The sequence below is a fragment of the Linepithema humile genome, chromosome 6 (assembly GCF_040581485.1).
Source record: "Linepithema humile isolate Giens D197 chromosome 6, Lhum_UNIL_v1.0, whole genome shotgun sequence".
Taxonomy (NCBI): domain Eukaryota; kingdom Metazoa; phylum Arthropoda; class Insecta; order Hymenoptera; family Formicidae; genus Linepithema; species Linepithema humile.
In genome coordinates this window covers 3,045,138-3,070,191 of record NC_090133.1, presented here as the reverse complement: position 1 = coordinate 3,070,191, position 25,054 = coordinate 3,045,138, and the positions used below count along the sequence as shown (strand labels likewise).

Here is a 25,054-nt window from a genome sequence, read left to right as displayed (position 1 = left end):
GATGATAAGTGTACTAACTGCACTGCTTCGAGTGAACTCCTATATCATCATGTGCTCCTGTTAACATTTTTTAAAAATCCCGCATAAAGTGGAGCGTAAGAAAGAAGACAGAAATAGTAATGTCTGCTCTTTTCTAGTATCGAAGCTAACCGAAGTGCAGAGCTCACATGTACGTGACTTGCGTATGTTGCGGTATCTCCCACCCTCATGACTATACATGAGTTGTTATCAGTTTGGTTAGAATTTTCGGCGCGTTGACGGTATGTCAAAGTCGATATGGACCTTTTTGTTACTTCTTCAAGTGTGTCTTGTTGGAAATACGGTTGGTTCAGTAGGTGACAGGTCGCGAGTGTACAGTCAATGTCTAACTGTATGTCGCAATAAAAACTGCGTAGATGGTAATGATTACTTATTTTTCTTACTCATATTTTCTTTCATAACAACATAAATTGACATTCAAAGCAATAATGATTAATGCTGCAATAGAAATTAAATTAAATAAGTTCAAATAAAATTATGTGTAAATTAGACGAAGTGAAAAGAGATCGAGATAAGAATAAACAGGCTATCGTGTGTCTTATTTAGATCTTTCTAAATTAATTTTTGTTTTATTTCGTAAAAAAAAAAAAAGAGTACGTTTGCGTACCGTGAATATATAAAAAATCCTTTTTTAATATTTGTAATAATTTATTTTTTTGGAAGCGTTATACGGAGCTATTTCAATATTTTAACAATCGATAAGATTATGTCAAGGTATGTCCAGATTAGGTCAGTCTTACATAATTCGTTCCCCGATTATCTCAAATCTGATTAGAAAATTAGTCGAGGTAACACAAATTAGTCGCACAAGTGGCGGTCCTAAGGCGGTGCCAGAAAATCGAGATCATATTCTTCGAGAGAAAAATTAAATAGAGAAAAAGTTCAAATGTAATTAATTTGCATTCGTTTTCCATTTATTTCAGAAGTAAACGTATCGCGATTATTTTGATCGAGATATATTTTTGTACGCAATTCAAGCAACTACACATTTGCACTGTAAAATATAACAAAAATATTTCTCTGTCAGAATTAATTTAATTTTGAACTTATTTGCATGTTGTAGAAATATATTTTAAGAACCAACCATCTTTGCCATTAATTTTGCTAAGGTGGACATGCAAGGAAGATTGCAGTTACATTTGTACATGGATAACTGTTAAGGTTTTTATATCCCAAGGATTGGAAATACCGCAGTTTCATGGAAAAGTAAGCAAAATGTAGAAACTTAGAACTTTATGTAATTTTATAAGAATCGTATTTGTTAGATAAATAATGAAATAAAAAATTGTTTCTCTTTGCAGTGGCCGTTTATTCGTCTATTTGGATGTCAGGAACCTGCCTCAGTTTTATTCTCCATATTAAATTTTTGTGCACACTGGAAAATGTTTCAAAAATTTAGGAGAAAAGTGGATCCAACTAGTCCTATGTTTTATCCTTGGGCATATTTCAGCATTGTGAGTACATTTAAATATCTCAAAATATGAGTTTTTTTACTAATACGGAATTCATGTTTTCTTAGTTAAGATATTAATGGAACTTATTTTTAATGCAACTCCGAAGCTTTAATTTTATTTCAGATATGTTTGAATGGATGGATTTGGTCCACTATATTCCATTCGAGGGACAGGCCATTTACGGAAGCCATGGACTATTCTTGTGCGTTTAGTATGGTACTTACACTCTTGTACTGCATGTTATTAAGGTAATGTGTAATAAGATCGTACATCTCTCCTTCCCTTTCTTTTTTTAATATCCAATATTTTAAAATATATTTTAGAATGAAAACCTATTCAGACTCTATTTTAAAAAACATGCTGCAAAATGTTAACGTATATAAATATTAAATCTTTATTAAATTTACAGTTAAATTTAATGCACTCCTTCATTATTTTTAGGATAACGTATAAAGAGAATAAAGCATTTATTATAATAACTTGCGGATATGTGAGTATTCTGTGCAAGCATTTATCGCACTTATGGTCAGGCAAAATTAATTACGGTTATAATATGACGCTTAATGTAGCGATAGGCAAGTTTTATGTTGCATTTGATATCTTTACAGAAAGATAATTAAATGAAGATACTTCATGAAGACCGATTGTTTATGATTCCAGGGTTGACGACATTCGCGATAACGATGCTGTGGTGGTATCTTAACAGCAACAAATTGCCCCACGCGTACTTAATCGGTTGGTTTAACATATTTACTGTTTTCGTGACTTCGCTCGAATTGATAGACTTTCCACCTATCTATTGGGTATTTGACACGCATTCCTTATGGCACGCTAACACTATTTTTTTAACGATAATGTTATATAGGTAAATATGAAAAACCATAATTATAAATAGTAATAATGTATATAAATATTTAGTTATTAATTGAACAATATACGTTTATATAATAATTATACAAATTAGTTGCAACAACTAGTTATAAAGATAAGTTTTATTCAAGAATGCAAGAGAAATATAATTTAATTGTAAACTGTGATCAGACGCATATATATAAAGTCCTTTATTAATATAATTATTTATATGACAGAATTGTAACTGTAAATAACTATATTTGCTCTACAGGTTTATGATCTCAGATTGCTGTTATCTAAAAACGTATTACAACAGATCACTTTTAGACGCTGACCATCATGAGCATTAAATTTTCTTGATAACATATATAATTGAGTCTATATACATTCTTCAAACTGTGTAAGGTAAGAAGAAAAATACTAATTTTAATTGTTTTATATATCAAATTATTACAATACCTTTTTATTCTGAAGGAAGGTTTGATGTAAGAGATAAAAAATGCGCGATTAATAATAGAATATAATAAAATTTTATTTCGTAGTTAATAATAAAATGCATCTAGATATGTCTACTCTATTCACTACAGATAAATATAAAATTTATTATATAACATTGCTAAAAAAAATTTATAATAAGAATATTGTAATAAAAATTTTAATATTCATAATTTTATGTTTTTTATAGGGCAGTATAACAAACATTGGCAGGAAAATCGTAACATCTGCAATTAATAAATGCAGAAAATTTAAATATTTAGCAGTCCATTAAACATAAATACGGTATTGTGTGAAATCTTTCTCCTTTCCGTTTTTATGTATTGTATATAACGAGTTGAAATGCGCATATTACAGTTTGTTTTGTTCCAGAAAAATATAACAAAGTTATTAATTTATAAAACATGACAAATGCGTTCAATTAAAAATCATACCCTGGTTATACAGAGTGTCCCAAATAAGAAAATATCTCAAAAACAAGGCATGTACTTAGTGTTTTACACAGCTATCAAGCTCAAATCAAGGATTCTGTTTTATTGCCTTCTTAAAGCGAAACAAGTTTTGTCAAGTTTGTTTTGTTTTTTTAAGATATTTATTATTTTATATTTTCTTATTTGGAATACTGCATGTAAGCGACGTATCATATAACAAATATTTAAGGATTTATTTTATCGGGATATTAAAGATAGATACTAAAAACATTAAATTTTCGCAGAATATTCTGTAGAATTCAAATTTCCAAATATTTCAAGGAGCAAATTAATTACGTATTTAATGTATTTAATAATTGCTCCCATTATTTAAGGCTTACTAGTTACTTTTTTTCATCACGATAAATGTAAACGAAGTCAGACTTAGTCGATCACTTAATAGATTGCGTAAGTTTGTGCTATATGGATATATTTTTGAATAATAATTAGAAAAAATGAATGTGTAATGAAAAGTAATTCTATTATATGATGACAGCATATATGAATGCATTTGAACTAATACATCCGATTGTATGAATCGATTGTATGAGTCGATTTCTACGTACTACGGTTTTAATATTCTTTATGCACTTTTAACAGAAGTATCAGAGAACGTTATCCTTTAAAAATATGAATAGAAAGTTATTCCTATGTTATTCGTTTCTTTAATCTTAAAATAATATTTCTTGTTGATTTGTTTTTTTCTATTTTAAAATAATGTAAATGGAGAATGATTTCTACTATGAACTCGATTATTCTTTTTTTTATCATGTCAATGCTGTTTCACATGGCTGTGTAATGGCACAAGTGAAATTCGATTAATCTAATAACAGCTATTTCATTGAGTATACATTAAGTGTCGTAAGTGCCTTAATATTCATTGCATTTATTTTTGAAGTTATGCTGATTTAACTTTATTCAAAATTTTTTCCTTGCAGAAGAGATGAGAAATCAAAATTTTTTTTCTTTTGTAGATTAATAAATAAATTAATAAATAATAAATAAAATTGTAAATCTTGATCAATTGTCATAATTGCCCTTTTTTCTGAAAATAACTATATTGCTTGCCTTTTTCTTTACTGATAGTTATTATTCATGATTATTAAAATATTGCACGGTTTTTTCCCTAGAAAAAAAATAAACCTTAAAGCATTTACGACGCTTGCGTATACCGACGCACAATAATCATCCGAACACTTTCGAGGAAAATTTTCGAGAGAAACGCATATCATATAATAATATATCACAATCTATTTTATCAACTTTCGCGTACTTAGCTGTTCGTGTACGAAATATGCGTATCTCCAAACTCTGATATATAAAATCGGAAACGAGCCGCGTGCGGAGACGCGCACTCATCTTGCTCATCATAAGTACTCATTATTAAGTAATTATGACAACTCGTTAAGAATACTTTAAGTATTTCGAGTATTTGTAAGTCTCAGTGCTTGAACAATGCCTCGTTTTCGGGGTTATCGTCCCTGTGCTTCTCGAGATTTCCTGACAGGGTCGGATCTGGTCGCCGCCTTTTGAAGAAACCGAGTTTCCGCAATACTAACGTAAGTAAAATGAATAATAACATACCCGCTACCGCGGCCACTATGTATATCCATACAGGTACGGGCTCAGCTTCTTGCTGATCCAACAGATCTGGGTAAGCGATCGTCTCGGCCTGTACGATAATATAAAATAATTTAGCAAACATGATTTTTGTTGGCACGAATAATGTTTTAATATGCATTGTTGAATCTAAGATCGATATTTTCTTATCAGCCTTAGTTTTTAAACACGAAGAGTATTATTTTATATAAAATATACTTACCATTGTATGGTCGTCCTTTAAATTTTCTTGCTGGATTACAATATTCGGAGGTATCACTAATCTAGCGTTCGAGCCTATTCTAACCATATCCACTTTCGGATAATCCTCGACCAGAGTAGAATTCCAAAGTCTATAAAACGAGTTATTTTTTTAAAACCTTCAGTTTTTAAATTTATACAATTGAAATATTAAGATTTTACGTTATGAATGAAAAATTTTATATTACAACTAATAATAAGATTAGTTTTCATATAATTAAAATTATAATTTTATATTTTCGTACCTTGCTTTAACAGTTATAGTAGCTTCCTGCTTCCTCTGTAAATTGTAGATGTAGCATGTGATGTCGAAGCACTTCGCTGTGCCGGCTTTACAATTCTGCAAAGTGAAATCTTTCATTGTGAAACGTGTTACTATAAAAATTCTATAGAAGGTAAATTGACCATTTCAATATTTCATATAAAAATTTCATGTTCTTTCAATTTCAGGTATATTTAATTTTCATGATTTGTAATTTTACATAGCTGTAAATAAAGATTCTGTAATTATCTTAAAATCTTACGAATAAAAAGATTATTGACTTTTAACTTTGCAATTTCGATCTTTTCCGAAACAAAATCTTATATAAAAATGTTATCTTTTCCACGTGAAATCATTACTTTCATCGCCAGAAAATTATCCTGCAAATCCATTATAATGTTGTTTCTAATCTCGAAAGATTTAACCCTGCGAAGTACAAGTGAGATTCTTACCATTGCAACCGTACGGCGGCGTTGTCCACTTTTGTCGATCGTTGTTCGCGTATTTACAACCTTCTCTGTATCCCGCGTTGTTCTTATATGATTAGTGTGATTGTATAAGACAGTTGATGGCGTTGAGGATTGCAAGATACCATCAGTATCGTCGAAGTTGATGCTATCTTGCAACTTTAATGGGTTGACTACGTGTCCTGGTGGTAGCGTACATTCACCATCTCCTAGAGCTAAATCACATTTAAAAAATTAGTCTTCCTTTCTTTCCAATAATTCTTATATCTACATTAAGTTTCTCGATATATGAGAACAATGTACTAAAAATTTCGTACACTTTAGGTATCTCGATCTGAGATCGGTGTACAATTTAACTGTCTCTTGTGGACTAATTTATTAATTTCTTTAAGAAAAATTAAAAATTTAGCACTAACATCCTGCGACGGCTCTTAATGCTCTTCTATTATATTTCTTGATTGTTATCATATGGAGCCTTACTATTATATGTGTTTTTAAAATTAGTTGTATTCTACGGACATACTAATTTTAAATCTCCTCTTAATATTGCTCAATTCGTATTACTTTGAACAGTGGGCATCTCTTCCATGTACAGCAGCCACTTGCCGTGCGCTTTGTCATTCGCGACTTCGTAAGGCCACGAAATGCGCACTTCGACGGTGCTGACTTTCCACGGGCCTTCATTGAACACCTCGTAAATGTGCGATATCTTCGGTCCCACCTCGTTCAAATGTTTTATCGCGGATTCACCGACCACCGGACCACCGTAAAACGCCCACTGAGTTTTCGTGCTCCTGCACAAGCAATATAAAGCGTAAATATATTTTCATATTAACATAACGTGATAGAATATAAATTAATTCAGTTGAATTAAGTCAACGATTTGTGGAAGAAGATTTCGAAGGAAATATATCAAGTGATTATAAATCAGAATAATTACGCTTTGATCGAGAGCTCGGCGCGTTTTAACACTGTCGCTTGCAGCACAGTAGGCCGCTTCTCCCTGACTTCTTTCGACGTGGAGTTTGCGAAAACCGTGAAGCCCAACTGCGACTCGTTGTCCTCGAGTCCTTTGGGATCGAATCTCACTTGTATGTCCATCGCTTTGTCCTTCTTAAACGGATTGCCGATAGAGCATGACACCAGGGTGGCGTTGTGCAAATTGCAGATCACGGAATCGTTGCTCTTGCTGGCGATATAATTCAAGTTTTGCGAGTGAACGATGAAGAGCTGAGCTTCGTACGCGGACTCGCCGACATTCACCACGTTCACTTCCACCACTATCTCCTCTCTTTCGCCCAAAAGCAGTTCGTAGAAGTTTGGCTTTATGGAAGAAGCTGATATAACAAGGAATATTTCATTAAATTCTATTCACTCTTGATGATCTCAATCTTGTTTTAGTAGTTTTGTGGTTTTTAATGTTGTATTTTATAGAAATAAAAGTAATGATTTTTCGTCTGGACATAATTTTAGATAAAAAGAAACTAGATTACCTGATAAATTCAGTTTAGCTGCCACTTGCAAATCGCTTTCGCAGATATCGTTATTTCCACAGTCCTTTTGGAAGACGGCTTCGAATATGCGCGCGGCTTCTTGCTGATTGAGTATCGGATAGTTTTTCATGTCAGGTAAAGGAGCACCTTCGGGTGGCATAACCGGTTCTTCTTGTATTAACGAATAATTCAGCCGGAATTTAATGGGAGATTGAATATCGCGGGTGTTTTCCTGTTGAACATTCACAATAAAAGTGGATTTATTCTACGAATAAAGCTAAAACTTGTATTTAATTTGAACAAAGCTTTGTGTAAAAATTGAAGTTTCTTCAATAACTCTTTTTATTTTAATAAATTTTTTTTTTAAGTGCAAAACTGCATAACACCAAAAGTTTAATTGCAAGACTTTTTGAAAATTAAATATGTATGTAATTGTTAATAACAAAGCAACGAGCGTTAGTTTAATAATCAAAACGTATGTTGAATAATCAAAAGAGTTGTGTAAGTTTTTATACTTTTAAACGTATGAATACAAAATATTTCAATTTACCTTTAAATAGATGATTTCCTTCTGGCAATGTATCAACTTTGTGGTATCTAGGGTGACCGTCCGGTTGATGTAGTTGGGACGTGCGCTACCGCTGGCGCCAAACCAAACTCTCGAGAATTTCTTAGCTCCGGAGTACGTTTCCGCCTCGATGTAATAATTCAATCTCAGATTCTGCATAGATTCCTCCTTCGCCAACGATTCTGTCTTGCAGCAAGCCTCGAACGTGAAACTGCAGGATTTAAAGTACGCTCTTAATACTCATAAACGACAGTACGTTGTGTTTTTCATTTTTATATGCTACTTAAATATACTTATTCGTTTTACAAGTTCCGTGGAGGATTACTAACCACGTATGATTCGAATCAGGATCGGCCCAGCATCCGATCCTGTTAGGATCAATGGGTTCTATTTTATCCTGATACGTCCCATCCTTTTTAGCGTAACGAATATAAGTGGAGATGTCGATTATTTTTTTGGAACGAAGAAGCACGACTGCATCGTTCTCGTACGCACCGATCAAGAGATCGGAATAACCATTGTGATCCATGTCGATGGCACCGCTTAATGAGTAACCAAATGTTTTCAATGGCGTAGGCATATCTTCAGCATGAATGATCTAAACAATAAACGCAACAAGATAAAATTACACAGATGCAATAATAAATTATCAAATCATAAAAATTAAAAACTAAAAAAAGATAAATTTATGTTAAAAGAATAGAGCAATAAAAGCTGACAAAGTTTCTTACCTGCGATGGTGTTTTAATGATGCCATTCTTAGAACCTAAATAGATGTAAACCGTTCCTTTCCCTTCGTATGGCGCGCCAATTGCAATATCCTCGTATCCGTCTTTGTTCAAGTCTCCCAAATTCGTCAGCGCAAATCCGAACCTATAGTTAATTCGTTATTATCATATTTAAAGTCGATTCAAGCAAAGCATGATAAGAATATGATGAACCTTGATTCCTCATGGCCAACTAGCTTGACAGGCGAACATTTCTCATTATTAATTCTACATATATCCAGCGCAGTATAAATGTAGACAGCTCCACCTTCAGCCTTATTGAAATAAAACGGCGCCGCAACGATCAAGTCGGTTATTCTAAAAGAATAAACATAACAAGGTATATAAATAAAATTTAACAAATTTTTCTTGAAATGCTAAACTCGTGAATAATTAAAAAACTCGATTGTATATTAAATGTGACATTGCTTACTTGTCTCCGTTCACATCTGCTGACATGATCTCATATCCGTAGCTCGAGGCAAATTGCTCGCCGTCCAGAGTAAGAGCGATATCCATGTCAGGTTGGAAATCGCGCCTGGTGAACAAAATCACTTGACCCGTGCCGTTTGAGCGAGGCGCGCCCGCCGCATAAGCCAAACCTTTGTCAAAGAAATTTCCAGCTGCCACAGACATCCCTATAACACAACATTCAAATGTTATTTAAGTAAAGATAATGTGTATGTTGCCTAAGAATCAATAATTTTGTAACAAAATTTAAGAAACCTTTCAATTTAAAATGACATCATTAATATCTTACACTTTGGCCAAACGCATATTTAAATATTTGCGCTTTATAAATGCTGATTAAAAAATTTAGAGCTATCTGAATAATTTATAATTTGTTAAAAAATTGCTTAATAAATTTGAAGCTAAATCCAAGACAAAAATCTTATATCGCAAATTTATGGCATTAATGTAAAATGTCTAACGTAAGAATTCAACAGTTCTCAACTAGAGAGATTACTTTATTTAATGATAACATTAATGATAAACTAATGATACCCACCGAGATAACTGTATTTATTCACAGGCGAGGAATCTTGCATTGGCGCGTTATAAACCGTGTTGTCTCTGGTCAAAAATTCGTCGGACACAGTGAATAGATATATAGTTCCTCTCCACGTGTGCGGTCCCGGGGTGCCAATCACCACGCGATCTTCCGCGGTCAATAAACCGCTGGTCCCAGCTTGACAATAGCCGAACTGTTCGTGTGCTCTAAAAAAAAAAAATCGAGATAGTTTCACAATAATTAATCGAAATTTTATAAATAAATAAAATATGAAAATGATATTACTTGTTTGTGGGCTTTCCAGAGCATGGCTTTTTCAAATCTTCGTATTTCAAGTCTTGTGATAGGATGTAGCATTGACCCTGGCCCCATTGAGAGTCTGCCGTCTTGACGATATGGCGATGCGCGCATACCTGCAGACAGACGTAATTAATAACACCTTTCCTCTTTAAGATATGATATCGCTGCTTTCACGACTGTTGACTTACCATAACTTTACCTCCTGCTCCTTGACTGCGTACCGTGACTCCCAGCCATTGATTATCTTTTATCTCGTCGTTTCGTGGCTCTACTAAATCATCCGATTCCAAGTCTGAAAAAAATGTCGCACTTTTGACAATCCTAGCTTTGGAAATGCGTTATCCCCATACTTAAGAATCAAAATAGTGCATTTTATATATTTAAATTATGCAATATAATACAATTCGCAGTATTTGTGTAGTGAGAGTTAAATACTTGTTATCATAATTGTTTCTTAAATAAATTTGAAGGCGATAAGACAACATTTTAGAAGCAAATAAAAAATTAGAGTTATCAAAATTTGTAATATAAAATTATTATCATATTAGAATAATAGTTGCAAAATGATAAGTGGCAATTAAATAGCAGAATTTTATGAAATTAGTGAATCACAAAAATATGACATGATTGAATAAATAAGTAATTTTTAATTATCAAACAGTTAATTAGTTTAAAATTTTAAGTGAATTGAAGTAAATTATTTTTATATTAATACATCATGTAGTGGCCATGCGTATATCCATAAGTATGAATGAAAAAAATACTGCACAATAATAAGTATTTAAGAATGTTTTCATTCTTTCCTATCACTTTGTTATCATCATATACTGTTATATTTTTCTTTCATTCATCTTTATGAATAATAAGCAACGATATTAGTAGAGGCAAAAATGTCAGCTTGCATCAGTTACATAAAAAATGCTGTAAATAATTATGCATTGCTGTTGTGCCTTGCAATTATTGTTGTCGTGAAATCTTTTGTTCCTTTTTTTTTGTTATTTAAAACAAGAAAAGGGCAAAAGAGAAGACGAGACAAAAAGAGAGAGTAGGAAGAACAAGCTTTTTAATAAAAGAATTATTATGCAATAAATTGGGATTAATTCTTTTCATATTGCATGCTATTTTGCCTTTTAACTTATGACTCTTTTTATCCATGAGAGATATATGCAATCTTGGATAGCAAACCGTTGGTAAAAACTCTCAAACTCTTCATTCAATTCATTCTGCAAAGGCTCTGCTGAAATTTATACACTTACTTGAATCGTATAATTCGTATTCGTATGGTCTGTATAATAGACCATCGCCCACTGGTTTACCGAAACATGATTCAACAAAAAAGTGTCTTATTATACACAGCATGAAATTAAGTGTCAAACTATAATTAAATAAATACGTTGCATCGACTAAAGACCTTATTTGTTGCAAAACAAAGATGTGTGCCATTCATTACTATTCTCAATATTGAATGTAATGTAGAGAACCAAATAAATTAAACTATAAAATTTTTCTAATACAATAGTATCATAAATATACGAATTCAGTTATCACAATAATATGATCAATGAGATGATAAATAACACAATATATAAAACATATATATGCACATACGTTTCCGTCCATCCGTAATAACTTGAATGCAATCCCTTGTATATGTTGTCAGTGGACATTGCCATAATGCTCCTGATCTGTTTGTTCCTGGCTGTCGATTTTGATCCAAAGGTGCACCAACCAGCATCCTACAAAAATTCAGTTCTTAAATTGAAATTAAATTGAAATTGATAAAGTACTTTTTAATGTAAAAAATAAACACAGTTGTGATAAAGTAAATATTAATATAACAATGTAATCAAATAAGTTTGAAATAAAATTAAAGTTTTTGCAGTTCCATTTTATAGAAATTTATTGAGATCAACGAAGTAATAATTTTAATTGTACTGTTTTATGTACTACTTTGTATAATTTATTATTATTGATCATAATATTATATCTTTTGTTGCAATAGAGTTTATGTGATCTTATTTAAAAGAGATTAAAATTAAGAGATTTCTTAAGAGATAAGAAAATAACTTTAGTCACATTATGTTATATTATGTTTAAGGCTTTGTTTTTCATATGTTATTAGCAATTGCACGTTCATATTTTTATACTATGAAACTTAAAAGATGTATAGCAATTAATAATAAATAATTAATAAAAGTTCGTTGATTAAATACAGTAGTACGTACCAACTCGCCGATTTTGATGACGAGTTGATTTCTATATGTTCAGCCACTGAGTAGCCGAAATAAGAACCCTGCAGGCCTCTTTTAATAATAGGAATTCGTGGTTCCAAATTAAAAGCGTGCGTGACGCATGCACTGAACGCTATCCACAGCAAGACGTTCATTATCACTATTTTCATTTGTCACCGGCGATATCACGATATCTTTTGAAAAGTCTCCGATTATCCGTGTAATCTTGCTCACACACCTCGCTTCTTTGTCATCACTATCGTCTACTATACGTATCCCTTTTACACACTCTACATTTTTGAAAATACATTACCCACCCACGCATCGGGATCGGTCGTACTTTCACGAGGAGCTTGGTGTGATCATCGCATTATGTTGGTAATATATTTAGTTTTGCATATCAGGTGTTTTTGCGCATGCGTGCGGATAGCAGTTTTCTTCATTATGTACAACCGATAAAATAGTGTTACATCATACCGTAAAAAAATTCGGACGCGACGGAGCGTCCGTATAGTTATAGATAAAGTATTACTAATAAATTTTTAAAAATCTATTAGTAATAATTTGACTTATAACTTAAAAAAATATATTAAAAAATTTTAAGTTTATTTTAAATAGTAATATATACTATATTTATTTAACACGCCTCTCAGTTCAAATAAAGACGGATTTCGAGAGTAAAAATACATGTTAAAATATACGACACGGTAAACTCTATTCTTTTTTTAATAAAAAAATATATTACGTTTGTTTATTAAAAAATAGTCTTTATTTCGGGAACACGCTATCTATTTTGTATCTTTATGTCTTCCTAAGTAACATTAGTAACAGAAATAAAAATTAAAATACAAATTGAATTATGTTCTTAGATAAGTAACTACATATACCCGCATATAAATAAATAACAATAAAAAAATAAAACACACATAATATCATTTGAGCTAGCAGTTGATGATTATAACTGATTGGTTGGATATAACTGATTAGTAATCAATCGTGGTAACAGTTTATTGTCTCACTGACGCGCGTAACGTCGAATTTGACGTCGGAGTAGCAGGAAATGCCAGCCTTCGATAATAAATGTATACAAGTAAATTTGCGGTCAGTAGAATCGATGATCGCCGAACAAACACATCGATCTTGCTCAATCGTCAAATTTTGTTTTCCAATCAGGACGACACATATTTGCTAAAATTATAATTCTCAAAAAACTATCATAAAATTAATTCTTTAATTTATATAAAGTAAAATAAATAATTAAAAAATAAAAACAAATATATTTATAATCATTAAAAAGTGATTGGTGAAGTAGTAAATTGTGATAGAAATTGTGCATTCGGATTAGTGTTGTGTTGGTTTTATAAATCAATTGTTTTTGTAAATCAAATGTGTTTTGTGAAATTGAATTTTTATATGCAAGAAAATGTTCAATTTATTTTGCTCTTTGAATAAAATAGAAGATGTAATGTCCGTGTAGCAAAAAATTAAAATTTGGAAGATTAATTAGCTAAAAAATTAGATGGAAATTGTTACAATAAAAATAACAATTGGTAATTACATCCTCTAAAAATAATTTTCCTTTAAAATCGATTTTTAACAGATATTCGTCAAATCAGAAAATAAAGTTCTACCAATTTTTTGTAATTCGCTTATTTTTTGATTGGTGGCTAAATTCTAAGTAATTAAAGTAAGGCCTTCTCAATGTTGATTCTATTTTTATGAAAGATTAGGACAAATGGTTCCATTATGTGGTATCTAATCATAAAATCGTTACTTTACTGACCTCTTGTCAGTATGATGGATGGTTATATTTTTGATGTTATCTATTTCTCTCAGAAATATATTGATTACACTTTATTAGGGTTGTGTAGTCCAATTTTACCTTCGATTAAAGAACAAAATATCTTTCTCGTGTTATTTATTATAGCGATGTGGTGTCTTCAAATTGTTTCGCATCATTCAAATAACAATACAGTGTTTAAAATAATACTTTCTTATTATTAGTAGAGTCTTTCATGTGTAATTTTTTTATTTTTATATATAAATATAATTATTTGCAAAACTGTCTTTAAGTGCAAGTTTAATAATTCTAGAATTTAAGAATTTATCTTAATAATATTGCAATTGCAAGTATGAATCACCACTCACTTCAAAATCGTTGTTCGTTAGTCGTCAGTTTCCGCAACTTTGTTCCAAAATTAATCGTGATATTTGAGAGAAATACACGACCGAGAAAATGTGCGCTAAAACTGCAGAACTTTCCGTATATTCGGACGCGCCTTATTGACGTTGTAAAGTTTGTCCAATGTAGAAAGCATTTACCTAGCATATTGAGGTTGTTATTCAGACAAATAACTATTTGCGGAACAAAATTGTAAATATAAAATTGTTTACAATTAATTATTCGTTAATTATTTATTATTTTTAACCTGTGCGTTAATCAAGTTTTGTTGTAATTTATGTATTTACTTAAGTAAAAGATAATACTATAATTTATTAAAAGATATTTGTAAATAAAGAATAACGCTATTAATACAAGCAGAAATTGACACGAACAGTATGAATAAAAAAGTAAATAAATTTTTTTTTTCAAAAAAGAAGCTAAATAAAAATTTATTTAAATGATGTTGAACTCTGATCGCAAAAGTATTCTTCATGTGTTGTATTGCAAAGTTCGGTTCGATCTCGTACCTCTCGTAGAGGGAGGAAAGCCATGCGCATACGCGCAATTGGTACTCGCGCACGTGCTCTCTCGCTGGCAGATTGATCCCGAATGTGCGACGCTGTTTGTGTCTCTCGCACACATAGTACACTCGTGCCGATCCAGTGTATAAACATGCGTGCTTCTCTGTGTGTCGCGATTCACCTGTTGTAATACCTGCTAGGATCCATTAAGGCGTCGCTTCTTTCTCATTTTCGCAAGGTGCTAACTGCTACATTATCGTAATATATATATATAGATAATTGATCGTATATTTGGAAGAAATATACGAACGGAACTGACGATGATATCGCGAAGTGCTTTGTAATTTTTATACAGAATTTGTACTTGTTGACAAATTTATTAAAATTCAAACCTTTTTATTATTCCTTGATTGGTTGAAATAAAAGTGACATATTTAAATACTAAAAATTCATTAACAATATAAATTTTATTAGTAATAGAAAGTAAAAAATCTCTAACAAACTTTAAGCTCCAGAACAAAATATTATAAATGACGAAATCCTATTTTAGAATTAATTTCAAACGGATATTGCTTTCAATTTTACAAGTTATGCGAGAACATACAGCTTTATGCTTTATAAGATCTTTCTTTGTGTGATATTCTTTTTATATAAATGAAATTTGTAATATTACAAAATACTTTAGATTTTATAATATAAATATAATTATATGAAAACTTTAAATTTTATAATATTAATAATTTAATAAAATTTATAGCACACACTGAAAATTAGTTTTGAAAAGAAAAATCATCGGCAAGAGTGGAAAGTTAGTTTAAATCTTATCCCACCGATTAAACGCAATATCAATTTGCTGTAGCGGAAAGTATTGTCTCATCGACTCAATCTAATTAACTAAATAACTAACCGGCAGGACAATTATAACCGTATTCCATAATGGAGTCGCACGAGGCAGTGTCCTTAAGGATCTTATTAGCTAACAGCTATGCAAAGACGAAGTAGATTGCAAGCAGAACCGGATTTAAGTGTTAGTGAGCCTTAAGTGCTTTTATTCATTATTTCATGATTTAAGTAAACAATTATTTGTTCGTCATACACAATAACAGATTTACAACAAAACATTTTAAATTATTTTTATTCAATTTTTTTTTAAACTCTGTTTTTATTATAAAAAAGTAAAAGAATCAATTAAAATAAAAAATAAAATTGAATAATACTTGAAAAAGCTTTTTATGATCAATGTTTGTATTTTTTTTTAAATAAAATAAGCATTTTGATCGCAAAATCTATAAGATGCAAATTTACAGTCAGTTTTTTTTAGAAATCTCATTGGTTTCAATTTTTTTCTGTTGATTTCAGACTTTCGATGTTGAATAAGTGCTTAAGAGAAAATCCGATCCTGATTACAGGTGCGAGGAAAGGGGGACGGAAACAGGGGACGAAAAGAGATCGCTTATACAGTAGCCTAAATAGATCGAGCAAAGGAAATGGAACGAAGGAATAGGAAGGCAGAAATGAGCGGAGAGGGAGACGAGACTGAAAAGTCGCGGAAAGCGGTGGGAGATCATATCGAATCTATCTGATTATTCCGTACACGGCACTGTGTCGCGTCACACGTGATTTCGCGTTTCCTAAAATATGCAATGTGCTGCTACTTGCCGGTAATCTTTAACCTGTTTCATCTACTCTTACATCTTTGAAGCTCCGCTGACAGCTTCTGTAAAGAACGCCCGAGAGGTTTGGAAGAAGCGAGCATAAACGAGTGATCGACGAAGACGTATCGGGGTGTCAACTATAAGACAGGTAATCTCGAATAAAGTGATTGTATATTGAATAACTCTCAAAAAATAATAATAATAATAATATGATAATTACAGAAAGGCAAAAGAATCTTGCTGCTGCAAAACTCTCGCGGCTGATGTATTTATGTTCGATATAAAATCAAATTTTGCTGCTGTAACTAATTATCACAGAAAAATCTATTCGCTTGATAAAATAAAGTTTTGTCATAAATTGTTTGTAGAAACAAACTTCGATTTATCAATATTAAATTCATTGCCGCTTCGAATAAGAATCACTTATTACAGCAAAATAGTTTGCTGACTTAACAAAACTTTCAACAGATTTTTAACGAGTCTATTTGCTGTTTTTATGTGCAAATAGGAATTTGTTTATGACAATAGAAAATATATTGTGCCAGCAAGCTTTTTATTTCCGTGTTGCAAAATGCAAATCTCGTTAGATACATTCTCGACTGGCGCAGAAGTGTCAAAATAACGTTGATATATTTGAAAGCGTTTTAGATTGGGCATAAGACGCGATCGGACGCATGGGTGTTATTTCAGGATATTTTTCTTGTGACTTTACGTTCTTACGAAAGTGCTTCGTATAAATAGAAGAGCGCAGATGCGGCTATAAAGCCTGTCTCACACATCATCAGTGGAATATCCTGGTTTAATTTATGCGATTCTTAATTTGCGTCAAATGTTAGAAAGCAAGATGTCATCGAGAACTAAATATTTCATATTTGTCAAAATAAAATACGAGATATCTTGTAACTTTTATTTACTTGTTGATAAGTTTCCGGCATATCGAATATTAAGAGTAATCAAGGCTTTGTAGATAAAAAAAATAATAAAAATGATATATAGTGAAAAATCAAAGTTACGTTTTTCAACATGACATTATCGATTTGTCGAAACAAAGAATACAGTGTAAAATTTTCATTAAAAAACTTTAATAATATTCGCGAAGACTAAGAGCGCGATTGTCGGATCGTTTCATTATCCCGAAAAGTTACGATCGTTAAATCGTTTTTAATCGCTAAAATTACTGGAATCGTTCCCCGCAGAGAGATTTTAATGCTTTGCATCGAGGATGCGTTTTCGGTCCGCAGAATGCTGAGGTCCGAATCTCTATTGATGTTGTTGAAGCGTCTTAAATAAATCAGCGGTGCACGGTCGTCGGTGAGCCGACATACGTGAGCAAAATTACGAACGATCTAATAATACCGCGCTCTCTTACCCATATGGGAAGTTGATTTTAATTCAGGTGGCCGAACGCCACACATGGGCCCCATCCTTTTAGTGAGTGAGGTCAGTGATCATGGTGATCGAAGGATACGCGAGGCGAATCGCGAAATCAAACCGCCAAAAATCAAGAAGACAATGCATATTAACCAGGCCTCATCAAAATGTTTTAACGTCCACATATATGCAGATTTTTGCAGAAGATGTTTTTGAACGCAGTCTGTCACATAAAAGCGTCGTCTGCATAGAAAAATTATTATTTTATCTAAAAAAAGACATTTGAAATGGAAATTTGATCAAAAATATAGGTTCTAAATGTTATGTAGACAACGTGTGTTCTTGTGTTTGTGACAAATTGCGCTCGTTCTCAGTGACGAATTGTGTTTTCAAAGGACGGCAGGATTCGTCTGAAGAAACATGTACGGGTTAATCTTAGAGAACCTGGCCGAATACATACGGCAGGTTTACGGCGAAGACAGATGGGAGGAAATACGCAGGCAGGCGTCCGTAGATCAGCCAAGCTTCAGCGTTCACCAAGTTTATCCGGAAAACCTGATACCGAGATTAGCGAAGAAAGCGATTCAAGTATGTCATTTTCTCAATCGCTTTTTCCATGTTCTAAAAATCCGAGTACTTCGCGAAAATTGAGTATAAAATGTTACACATTTTATCTCGTGTTATCGAAATTGAACTTGCGCGTTAATGTAAAATGAAATATCTTGCAAAATGCATTCTGTCAGAACAGTTTTCTCAACATTCAAACCTTCGATGCCGTGCTTAATATGATAATCGTTTATAAAATATAGAATAAAGTTTGTGATACAAATTCCAACGTTGGTTTCAAGAATCCAAATTTCTCGTTTAAAAAATTGCCGCAAAATATTATAAATACCTGATTTATCCTGTTCAGTTTTTCGCAAAGAAATCCGGAGCGCCCGTTGAAAAATTCGGATGTATCCATTTTAGGTGCTCGGCGTGACGGAAAAAGAGTTCTTCGACCAAATGGGCGTGCACTTTGTAGGATTCGTCGGCCAGTACGGTTACGATCGCGTACTCTCGGTACTCGGACGGCACGTGAGGGACTTCCTCAACGGCCTGGACAATCTTCACGAGTACTTGAAGTTTTCTTATCCAAGAATGCGCGCGCCTTCGTTCATCTGCGAAAACGAGACTCGCCAAGGTGAGTACACAATCGTCAAAAATCTAGCTTGCGTCGGATAAAACACTTTTTTTGTACATTGAAATCTTCACAATTTATCTTACAAACAGAATGTAAAATCAAACAAGCCGGCTGGCGCGGTAATGTTTTAGGAATCTAAATTTTGCGCAGGTTTGACTCTTCATTATCGAAGCAAACGCCGGGGCTTCGTCTACTATACGATGGGCCAGATAAGAGAAGTGGCCCGGCATTTCTATCACAAGGAACTGCAGATCGAGCTGGTGCGTGAAGAAGTGCTGTTCGACACCGTGCATGTAACCTTCCAGCTCACCTTCGATAATCGCGCCTTCACGCTCGCCTCGCTCGCGATGACTCGCGAGGAGAAGCATCTGCCGATCGGCGCGTGTGTACTCTTCGAGATATTTCCCTTCTGCATCGTTTTCGGGTACGTGATGCACGGCAGTTCAATGCTGCCAGAAAGTTAAAGTACAAAATATCGATCATAGTTGAGTAATTATCGCGGGAATTTAAGTGCAAGCTGCAAGAAATTTGAATCGAAAATTTTGTTGATACGCGAAAAGCTTTTAAGCTCCAAACATTTGCATAAATAAATATTTAAATTTCAGCTCGGATATGGTGGTTAGAAGTATCGGAAATTCATTAATGGTCATATTGCCGGATTTAGTTGGCAAGAAGATCACGTACTTCTTCGATCTGGTTCGACCACTTATCGCGTTCAAATTTCAATCGGTAAGTTTAAAAAAAAAACATAATAGATAAAGAAATTTATAAAATCCAATAAGCAATAATAATTTTACCTTTTGAAATATTCAAGGTTAATTTAAATTTAATTAATGGATAAATTAATGGAATTAATAAAGTAATTTCAATATCAAAAATCAAAAAAATTAAACTAATTATAAAAAATTGAATTCTGAAAGGAATACGGGAATTTGATAATGGGTCAAATCCACATTCAAAAGGAGATGATTTTTCTCAATCTATGAGTCTTTTTTTTGAAATTAAAAAATTAATTAATAATATTATTAGAGAAATTGTAGAGGAGATAAAAAATATTGTAATTAATGTTAAAATTATTTATATTAATTTAATAGATTAAATTTATTAATTGGAAGTTAATTGTAATATTTATTTATACTATATAAATATAGTTAATTCCTTCTCGTACAAACTACGAATTCACTTCTGTAATCTCGTATTTCAATGCAATTAAGTAGAATTTATGCGATTTAGATATTGAACCGAACAAATAATATTTTCGAGTTGGTCACTGTCGAGCCAGTGCTTACGGAACGACTGAATGATCGGCACAGAAACGAAATTCTCTTGAGCGATGAGCTTGAAACCATAGAAGATAAGACTTTGCGGTTGAAAGGTATATTTTTCTTCGTTTAACTATAATAGTTCGAAAGTTTGTTAATTCAAGTCAAAAAGTTAATCGTTTGGCGAAATATTAACGATTTACATTTTTTTTTAGGTCAAATGATATACATGGACAATTGGAAAATGATGATGTATCTCGGTACACCGGTTATGCCCGATCTGAATGCTTTAATAGCAACAGGCCTTTATATAAACGATCTCTCAATGCACGATTTTAGCCGGTAAAAAATTTTTCAACTAAAACGCGCAGGAAAAGAATGATTCTGCCATCAGACTTTTAACTCTGTTATCTTAATGAGTGTTGCGTGATACTTGAAAACTAAATCTGTAATGAGAAATTGTAATGCTTTCCATCTTTGCGATCGGCTTAAGTTCAACAATCGATATAATTGATTCAATGATTTTATAGAGATCTGATGCTCGCTGGAACTCAACAGTCCGTGGAGTTGAAATTGGCATTAGATCAAGAACAGCTGAAGAGTAAAAAGTTAGAGGAGTCCATGAGAAAACTGGACGAAGAGATGAAGCGTACAGACGAATTATTATATCAGATGATTCCTAAACAAGTCGCAGACCGCTTGAGAAACGGTGAAAGTCCGATTGACACTTGCGAGGTACAACATGACAATAAATTAAAGTCTTGATTTTTTTGTTGGATCATCGAAAAAATGTTAAAAGCATTTCTGTTCTCAGCAAAATAAAAAATAACTTTTTTAAATGCGATATCAAAATCAATATTTGATCATACTTTGTTTGATTTATTAATTTTTATAAATCTATAGATTTAAATGTAAAATAATTTTATACAAATTGTTGGAGAAATATTAATATAAGTGGTACGCTTGTAAAAATAAATTGTTTTACAACATCCTGATTTTATCTGTCTAACATTTACAGATGTTCGACAGCGTATCGATCCTGTTTTCGGATGTGGTGACTTTCACCGAAATCTGTAGTAGAATCTCGCCGATGGAAGTCGTATCTATGTTAAACGCTATGTATTCCTTGTTTGATACTTTGACTGAGAGGAATCGAGTGTACAAGGTATCAAGAAAAAAGTATCTCGGGAAATTTAATTTAATTTTGTGAAGTGAAAACAATTTTCGAATCTTGTCGCATTGCAAATCAAGAAACAAAACTTCTATCAATGTGCTATTTAATAAATTCTAAAATTTAATTTAATGAACTTTTCATCAAATTCGATAAATTGCTAAAGTAACTTTAATAAATAACGACTATTTCTTTCATTTAAGGTCGAAACTATCGGCGACGCTTACATGGTAGTTTCTGGTGCACCAGTGAAGGAAAACGATCATGCTGATCGCGTGTGCGACATGGCTCTCGATATGGTCGAAGCTATAACTGATCTCAAAGATCGCTCGACGGGTATAAAAAGAATTTTTCAGCCATTATTTTGTATAATACTTATCGCGAGTTACTCTGCACTTCGCTATGTGGAGTTTACACTAATTAACAAATACTTTCATTTCCACAGGCAATCATCTGCAGATACGCGTCGGTGTTCACAGCGGCGCGGTCGTGGCTGGTATCGTTGGCTTGAAGATGCCACGATACTGTCTGTTTGGCGATTCCGTCAATACAGCAGCTCGCATGGAAGCGACAAGCCAGGCCATGCAGATACACATATCTCAATCTACCCAAGAGCTGCTGTCGCCCTCGTACAAGGTCAAAGAGCGAGGAGAAATCGAAGTTAAAGGAAAGGGTAAGATCGGAAATCCAGAAGACTGACTCATAGAATCTCAGATTGCCAAGTTTTGTTGGCAATTTGATTAAATTTACTGTCACTTTACCAACAATGCTAACATCCCATTTACTGAAGTGCTTCTAAAATATTCCCAAAATGCTTTCAAAATACGTAATATTCTTTCAAATTTTCCCGGAATATTCGTACAACGAAAAATCAGATAATTCTGCTGTGTATTGATATCGCACCAGGCACGATGAAGACTTACTGGCTGGAAAAGCGGGAACGACGTTCCGTCACGACCAAAGGGATCACTATACAGGAGCCTCCTCAATGGCACACGAGAAACTTCGAGAAAAGAATTTCCTCGGTGGGCGGGGTAGGTTTAATCAATACAGGCATGTTCGACAAACTGATGTCGGGGGATCCGCCGTCGAGACGAGGCTCGTCGAAGATGTCATCTCCGACGCCACCGGGATCGTCGGGCTTTTTCTCCGAGGAGAGAAGAATATATTCCCCCATCACCTTCCAGGACGTTGCGCGACGATCGGTCGCGAATTCGCCGACGAAAAACGTGGGAGTGCGAGGTAGATTTCTTTTCGCAACAGCTTCTCGTATTTTGCGCAGATTAAATATTGATATAATTCAATAAATCGCAGAGTGCCGATCGAATTCTATGAGTGCGGTGGGCATTAGAAACGCGGATATGTTCAATTCTCTTTTGAGCGACACAGAGGAGCACTTCCGGCAGCATCGGGATAGCTTGTCGCCGCGAGCGGAAAATCAGTCGGCTGGCGTGCACGTGAAGCCGGAAGTGAAAATCAACGCCACCTCGTCCTCGTCCTCGCAGAGCTCCGAGGACGAGTCGAGCCCCTCGCTGGATTTGTCGCAGACGCGAAAAGACAACGCAGAAGTGACAACGGGCAATAATAACGAGAGCGCGGCGATTAGTAGCGATCTCAGCAATTCGCAGTTGCTTATGCAACAGGATCAGTGCTGTCCGGGATTCACAATGCCAAAGAGCAGCAAGATACGCCATCAAGGAAACAACTGCGTTATTTTCTAATAGCAGAACTTTTGTGGGTTCATCGATAAAATACTCGAAATATCACTGGCTGAGAATCAAGTTGTCCTATGTCGCAAATTTGCCGTTTTTTTAGATTTTTATGCTAGATCACGCTATGTTCCCTGATTCGTTAATATTCATCTTATTTCTATAATTTAAAAAGTAAACATTTGCGTTCAAGAAAAATTAATCATTTAAACGCTCTATTATAAAAAAATATAGTAGATGCCGAACGTATAAAATGCAAACAACGTTATTTAAGCAACGCAACATTATAATTAAAAAATACAAAAATATTCCTTGAAATATGTTTATTCCTTACGGAATATATTTTCTTCGATAAATTTTGAAGTAAGTTTCGAAATAAAATTACGTGGTTTTTATCCAAAAAAGTCTTTTCCAAAAAGAAGTACAAAAGAGCACTATGTTTATTCGTTTATTGAAAAAACTGTTTTACTTATATAAATATATTCGAATATGTATTTTATTATATTGCTTCAAAAGTCATAAATATTAAAAATTCTTAAAATCAGTGTTTAACTCGTTTAACACTAATTTGTAATTAGCGCGAAACACGACGATATCTCTTGATTCTTAGTGATAGTACAACTATATAAATAATAAGTATATTGACGAATATTTAATAAATTGTATACCGACAACCAAAATTGATACAACTTAATGTATTAAGACATTTCTGATCGCTGGTGTACATATTAATAAATAAAAACTAAGAAGTATTAAAGCGTTTATTTAATTTCAAGAATATCGTACGGAGTAATATATTTTATCAACGGAAATGCGGTTTCCGTTGGAATAAGAACCGACAAAATAAAAATTAAAGTAACTGAATCAAACTTGAAGTGATAATAATAAAATAAATTTAATTATCTTTTTATTTATAAGTATATATTTAAAATATTGAAATATTTCAAGATATTTTTATATTCTTTATAATATTTGCATATTCTTTTATGATGTTCCGAAAATATTTCATTGCAATGACAAACAAAAACAAGAACTTAATTTTACTTCGAAATTTACTTTAAAATTTATCGAAGAATATTTTATAAGGAATAAATAAATGTTTATAATCTACATATAGATTAATCTAGATCGTCAGAAAGTCCTTGAAAACATCGAGGGTATTAATGAAAAGAATTGTAAAGCATTTAAGAAGACTTAAATAGACTTTGTTAATAGAATGTCAATATTTTGTCAATGTCATAATGTAATGTAATATATTCCAAACTTTCATTTTCCTATTTTAAAACAAGAAAACTAAGATTATAAAAGACAATTATATCAAGGAGCTTTCTACGAAGCTACAATTTACGATTACAATACTTTTCATTGCTACTATCGACAATTCATTGGATTTTCTTGAAATCATATCGCGCTATATAAATATTCAAAATAAATTTATAGGTTAACATCTATGACACTTACCAAAATATGTTGATATTAAATAATTTCAAATTCTCGTAAAAGCCTGTGGTACAGATTTCAAGCACAATGTAATTCCTGCAATTCTGCTGCAACACTCTGCCGTTTATTTGTGCGACTGTGTAATTAAACGCGATTATTCAAACACAACTTTATCGTTTCGCGGTGAACACAAGATTGCCACTACTATAAAAGGAAGAATGACAATTGTCACGCCAGTAAACTAATAATAGAACTACATTCAATTTTTTATCGACAATTGATAAGATAGATTTGTTATCTACTACCAA

At 32.8% G+C, this 25,054-nt stretch overlaps 3 protein-coding genes across 9 annotated transcripts; 2 read left to right on the top strand and 1 right to left on the bottom strand.

The window, feature by feature from the left end:
* The first annotated feature begins 168 nt into the window (after positions 1–168).
* On the top strand, positions 169–3,243 carry PGAP3 (Per1-like protein PGAP3). Its single transcript, XM_012364253.2, has 8 exons — positions 169–398; positions 1,103–1,245; positions 1,341–1,493; positions 1,617–1,741; positions 1,935–2,068; positions 2,154–2,358; positions 2,617–2,750; positions 3,031–3,243. The coding sequence occupies exons 1-7, from the start codon at positions 263–265 to the stop codon at positions 2,693–2,695; spliced, it is 975 nt and encodes a 324-aa protein (XP_012219676.1). The 5' UTR covers positions 169–262; the 3' UTR covers positions 2,696–2,750; positions 3,031–3,243.
* mew (multiple edematous wings) lies at positions 2,853–24,919 on the bottom strand. 5 transcript variants are annotated; one of them, XM_067357387.1, is made up of 18 exons: positions 24,768–24,919; positions 11,648–11,775; positions 11,296–11,346; positions 10,228–10,331; positions 10,025–10,152; positions 9,737–9,945; positions 9,161–9,365; positions 8,902–9,045; positions 8,692–8,833; positions 8,290–8,558; positions 7,943–8,171; positions 7,393–7,624; positions 6,840–7,236; positions 6,464–6,693; positions 5,885–6,114; positions 5,416–5,510; positions 5,133–5,262; positions 2,853–4,982 (listed from the first exon to the last, which is right to left on the bottom strand). In XM_067357387.1, the coding sequence occupies exons 2-18, from the start codon at positions 11,772–11,774 to the stop codon at positions 4,752–4,754; spliced, it is 3,153 nt and encodes a 1,050-aa protein (XP_067213488.1). In that variant the 5' UTR covers position 11,775; positions 24,768–24,919; the 3' UTR covers positions 2,853–4,751. The 5 variants fall into 5 exon arrangements, with proteins under 5 accessions (XP_067213488.1, XP_012219674.1, XP_012219672.1 ...); XM_012364251.2 differs by lacking the exon at positions 24,768–24,919 and adding an exon at positions 18,877–19,005; XM_012364249.2 differs by lacking the exon at positions 24,768–24,919 and adding an exon at positions 12,265–13,580.
* Positions 14,961–24,063, top strand: Gyc88E (Guanylyl cyclase at 88E). Of its 3 annotated transcripts, none has more exons than XM_012364252.2 (15): positions 14,961–15,193; positions 15,869–15,982; positions 16,365–16,758; positions 18,377–18,569; positions 18,951–19,164; positions 19,315–19,588; positions 19,770–19,893; positions 20,398–20,539; positions 20,642–20,768; positions 20,957–21,161; positions 21,445–21,591; positions 21,801–21,933; positions 22,043–22,270; positions 22,504–22,839; positions 22,912–24,063. In XM_012364252.2, exons 4-15 carry the CDS (start codon positions 18,402–18,404, stop codon positions 23,316–23,318), a joined length of 2,505 nt encoding a protein of 834 aa, XP_012219675.1. In that variant the 5' UTR covers positions 14,961–15,193; positions 15,869–15,982; positions 16,365–16,758; positions 18,377–18,401; the 3' UTR covers positions 23,319–24,063. The 3 variants fall into 3 exon arrangements, with proteins under 3 accessions (XP_012219675.1, XP_067213492.1, XP_067213493.1); XM_067357391.1 differs by having other exon boundaries at positions 15,713–15,982; XM_067357392.1 differs by lacking the exon at positions 15,869–15,982.
* Positions 24,920–25,054: the final 135 nt, after the last annotated feature.

Excerpts from the sequence above, each read along its gene's own strand:
- PGAP3 (XM_012364253.2), top strand. The coding sequence starts at position 263 with ATGTCAAAGTCGATATGGACCTTTTTGTTACTTCTTCAAGTGTGTCTT. Across the intron at positions 399-1,102 it reads CAATAAAAACTGCGTAGATG|AAATATATTTTAAGAACCAA; the intron begins GTAATGATTACT and ends TGCATGTTGTAG. Across the intron at positions 1,494-1,616 it reads CTTGGGCATATTTCAGCATT|ATATGTTTGAATGGATGGAT; the intron begins GTGAGTACATTT and ends ATTTTATTTCAG.
- mew (XM_012364249.2), bottom strand. The coding sequence starts at position 12,440 with ATGAAAATAGTGATAATGAACGTCTTGCTGTGGATAGCGTTCAGTGCA. Across the intron at positions 10,153-10,227 it reads GAGCAGGAGGTAAAGTTATG|GTATGCGCGCATCGCCATAT; the intron begins GTAAGTCAACAG and ends GTCTGTCTGCAG. Across the intron at positions 7,625-7,942 it reads AGGAAATCATCTATTTAAAG|GAAAACACCCGCGATATTCA; the intron begins GTAAATTGAAAT and ends AATGTTCAACAG.
- Gyc88E (XM_067357392.1), top strand. The coding sequence starts at position 18,402 with ATGTACGGGTTAATCTTAGAGAACCTGGCCGAATACATACGGCAGGTT. Across the intron at positions 19,589-19,769 it reads CCCTTCTGCATCGTTTTCGG|CTCGGATATGGTGGTTAGAA; the intron begins GTACGTGATGCA and ends TTTAAATTTCAG. Across the intron at positions 21,162-21,444 it reads GTCCGATTGACACTTGCGAG|ATGTTCGACAGCGTATCGAT; the intron begins GTACAACATGAC and ends TAACATTTACAG.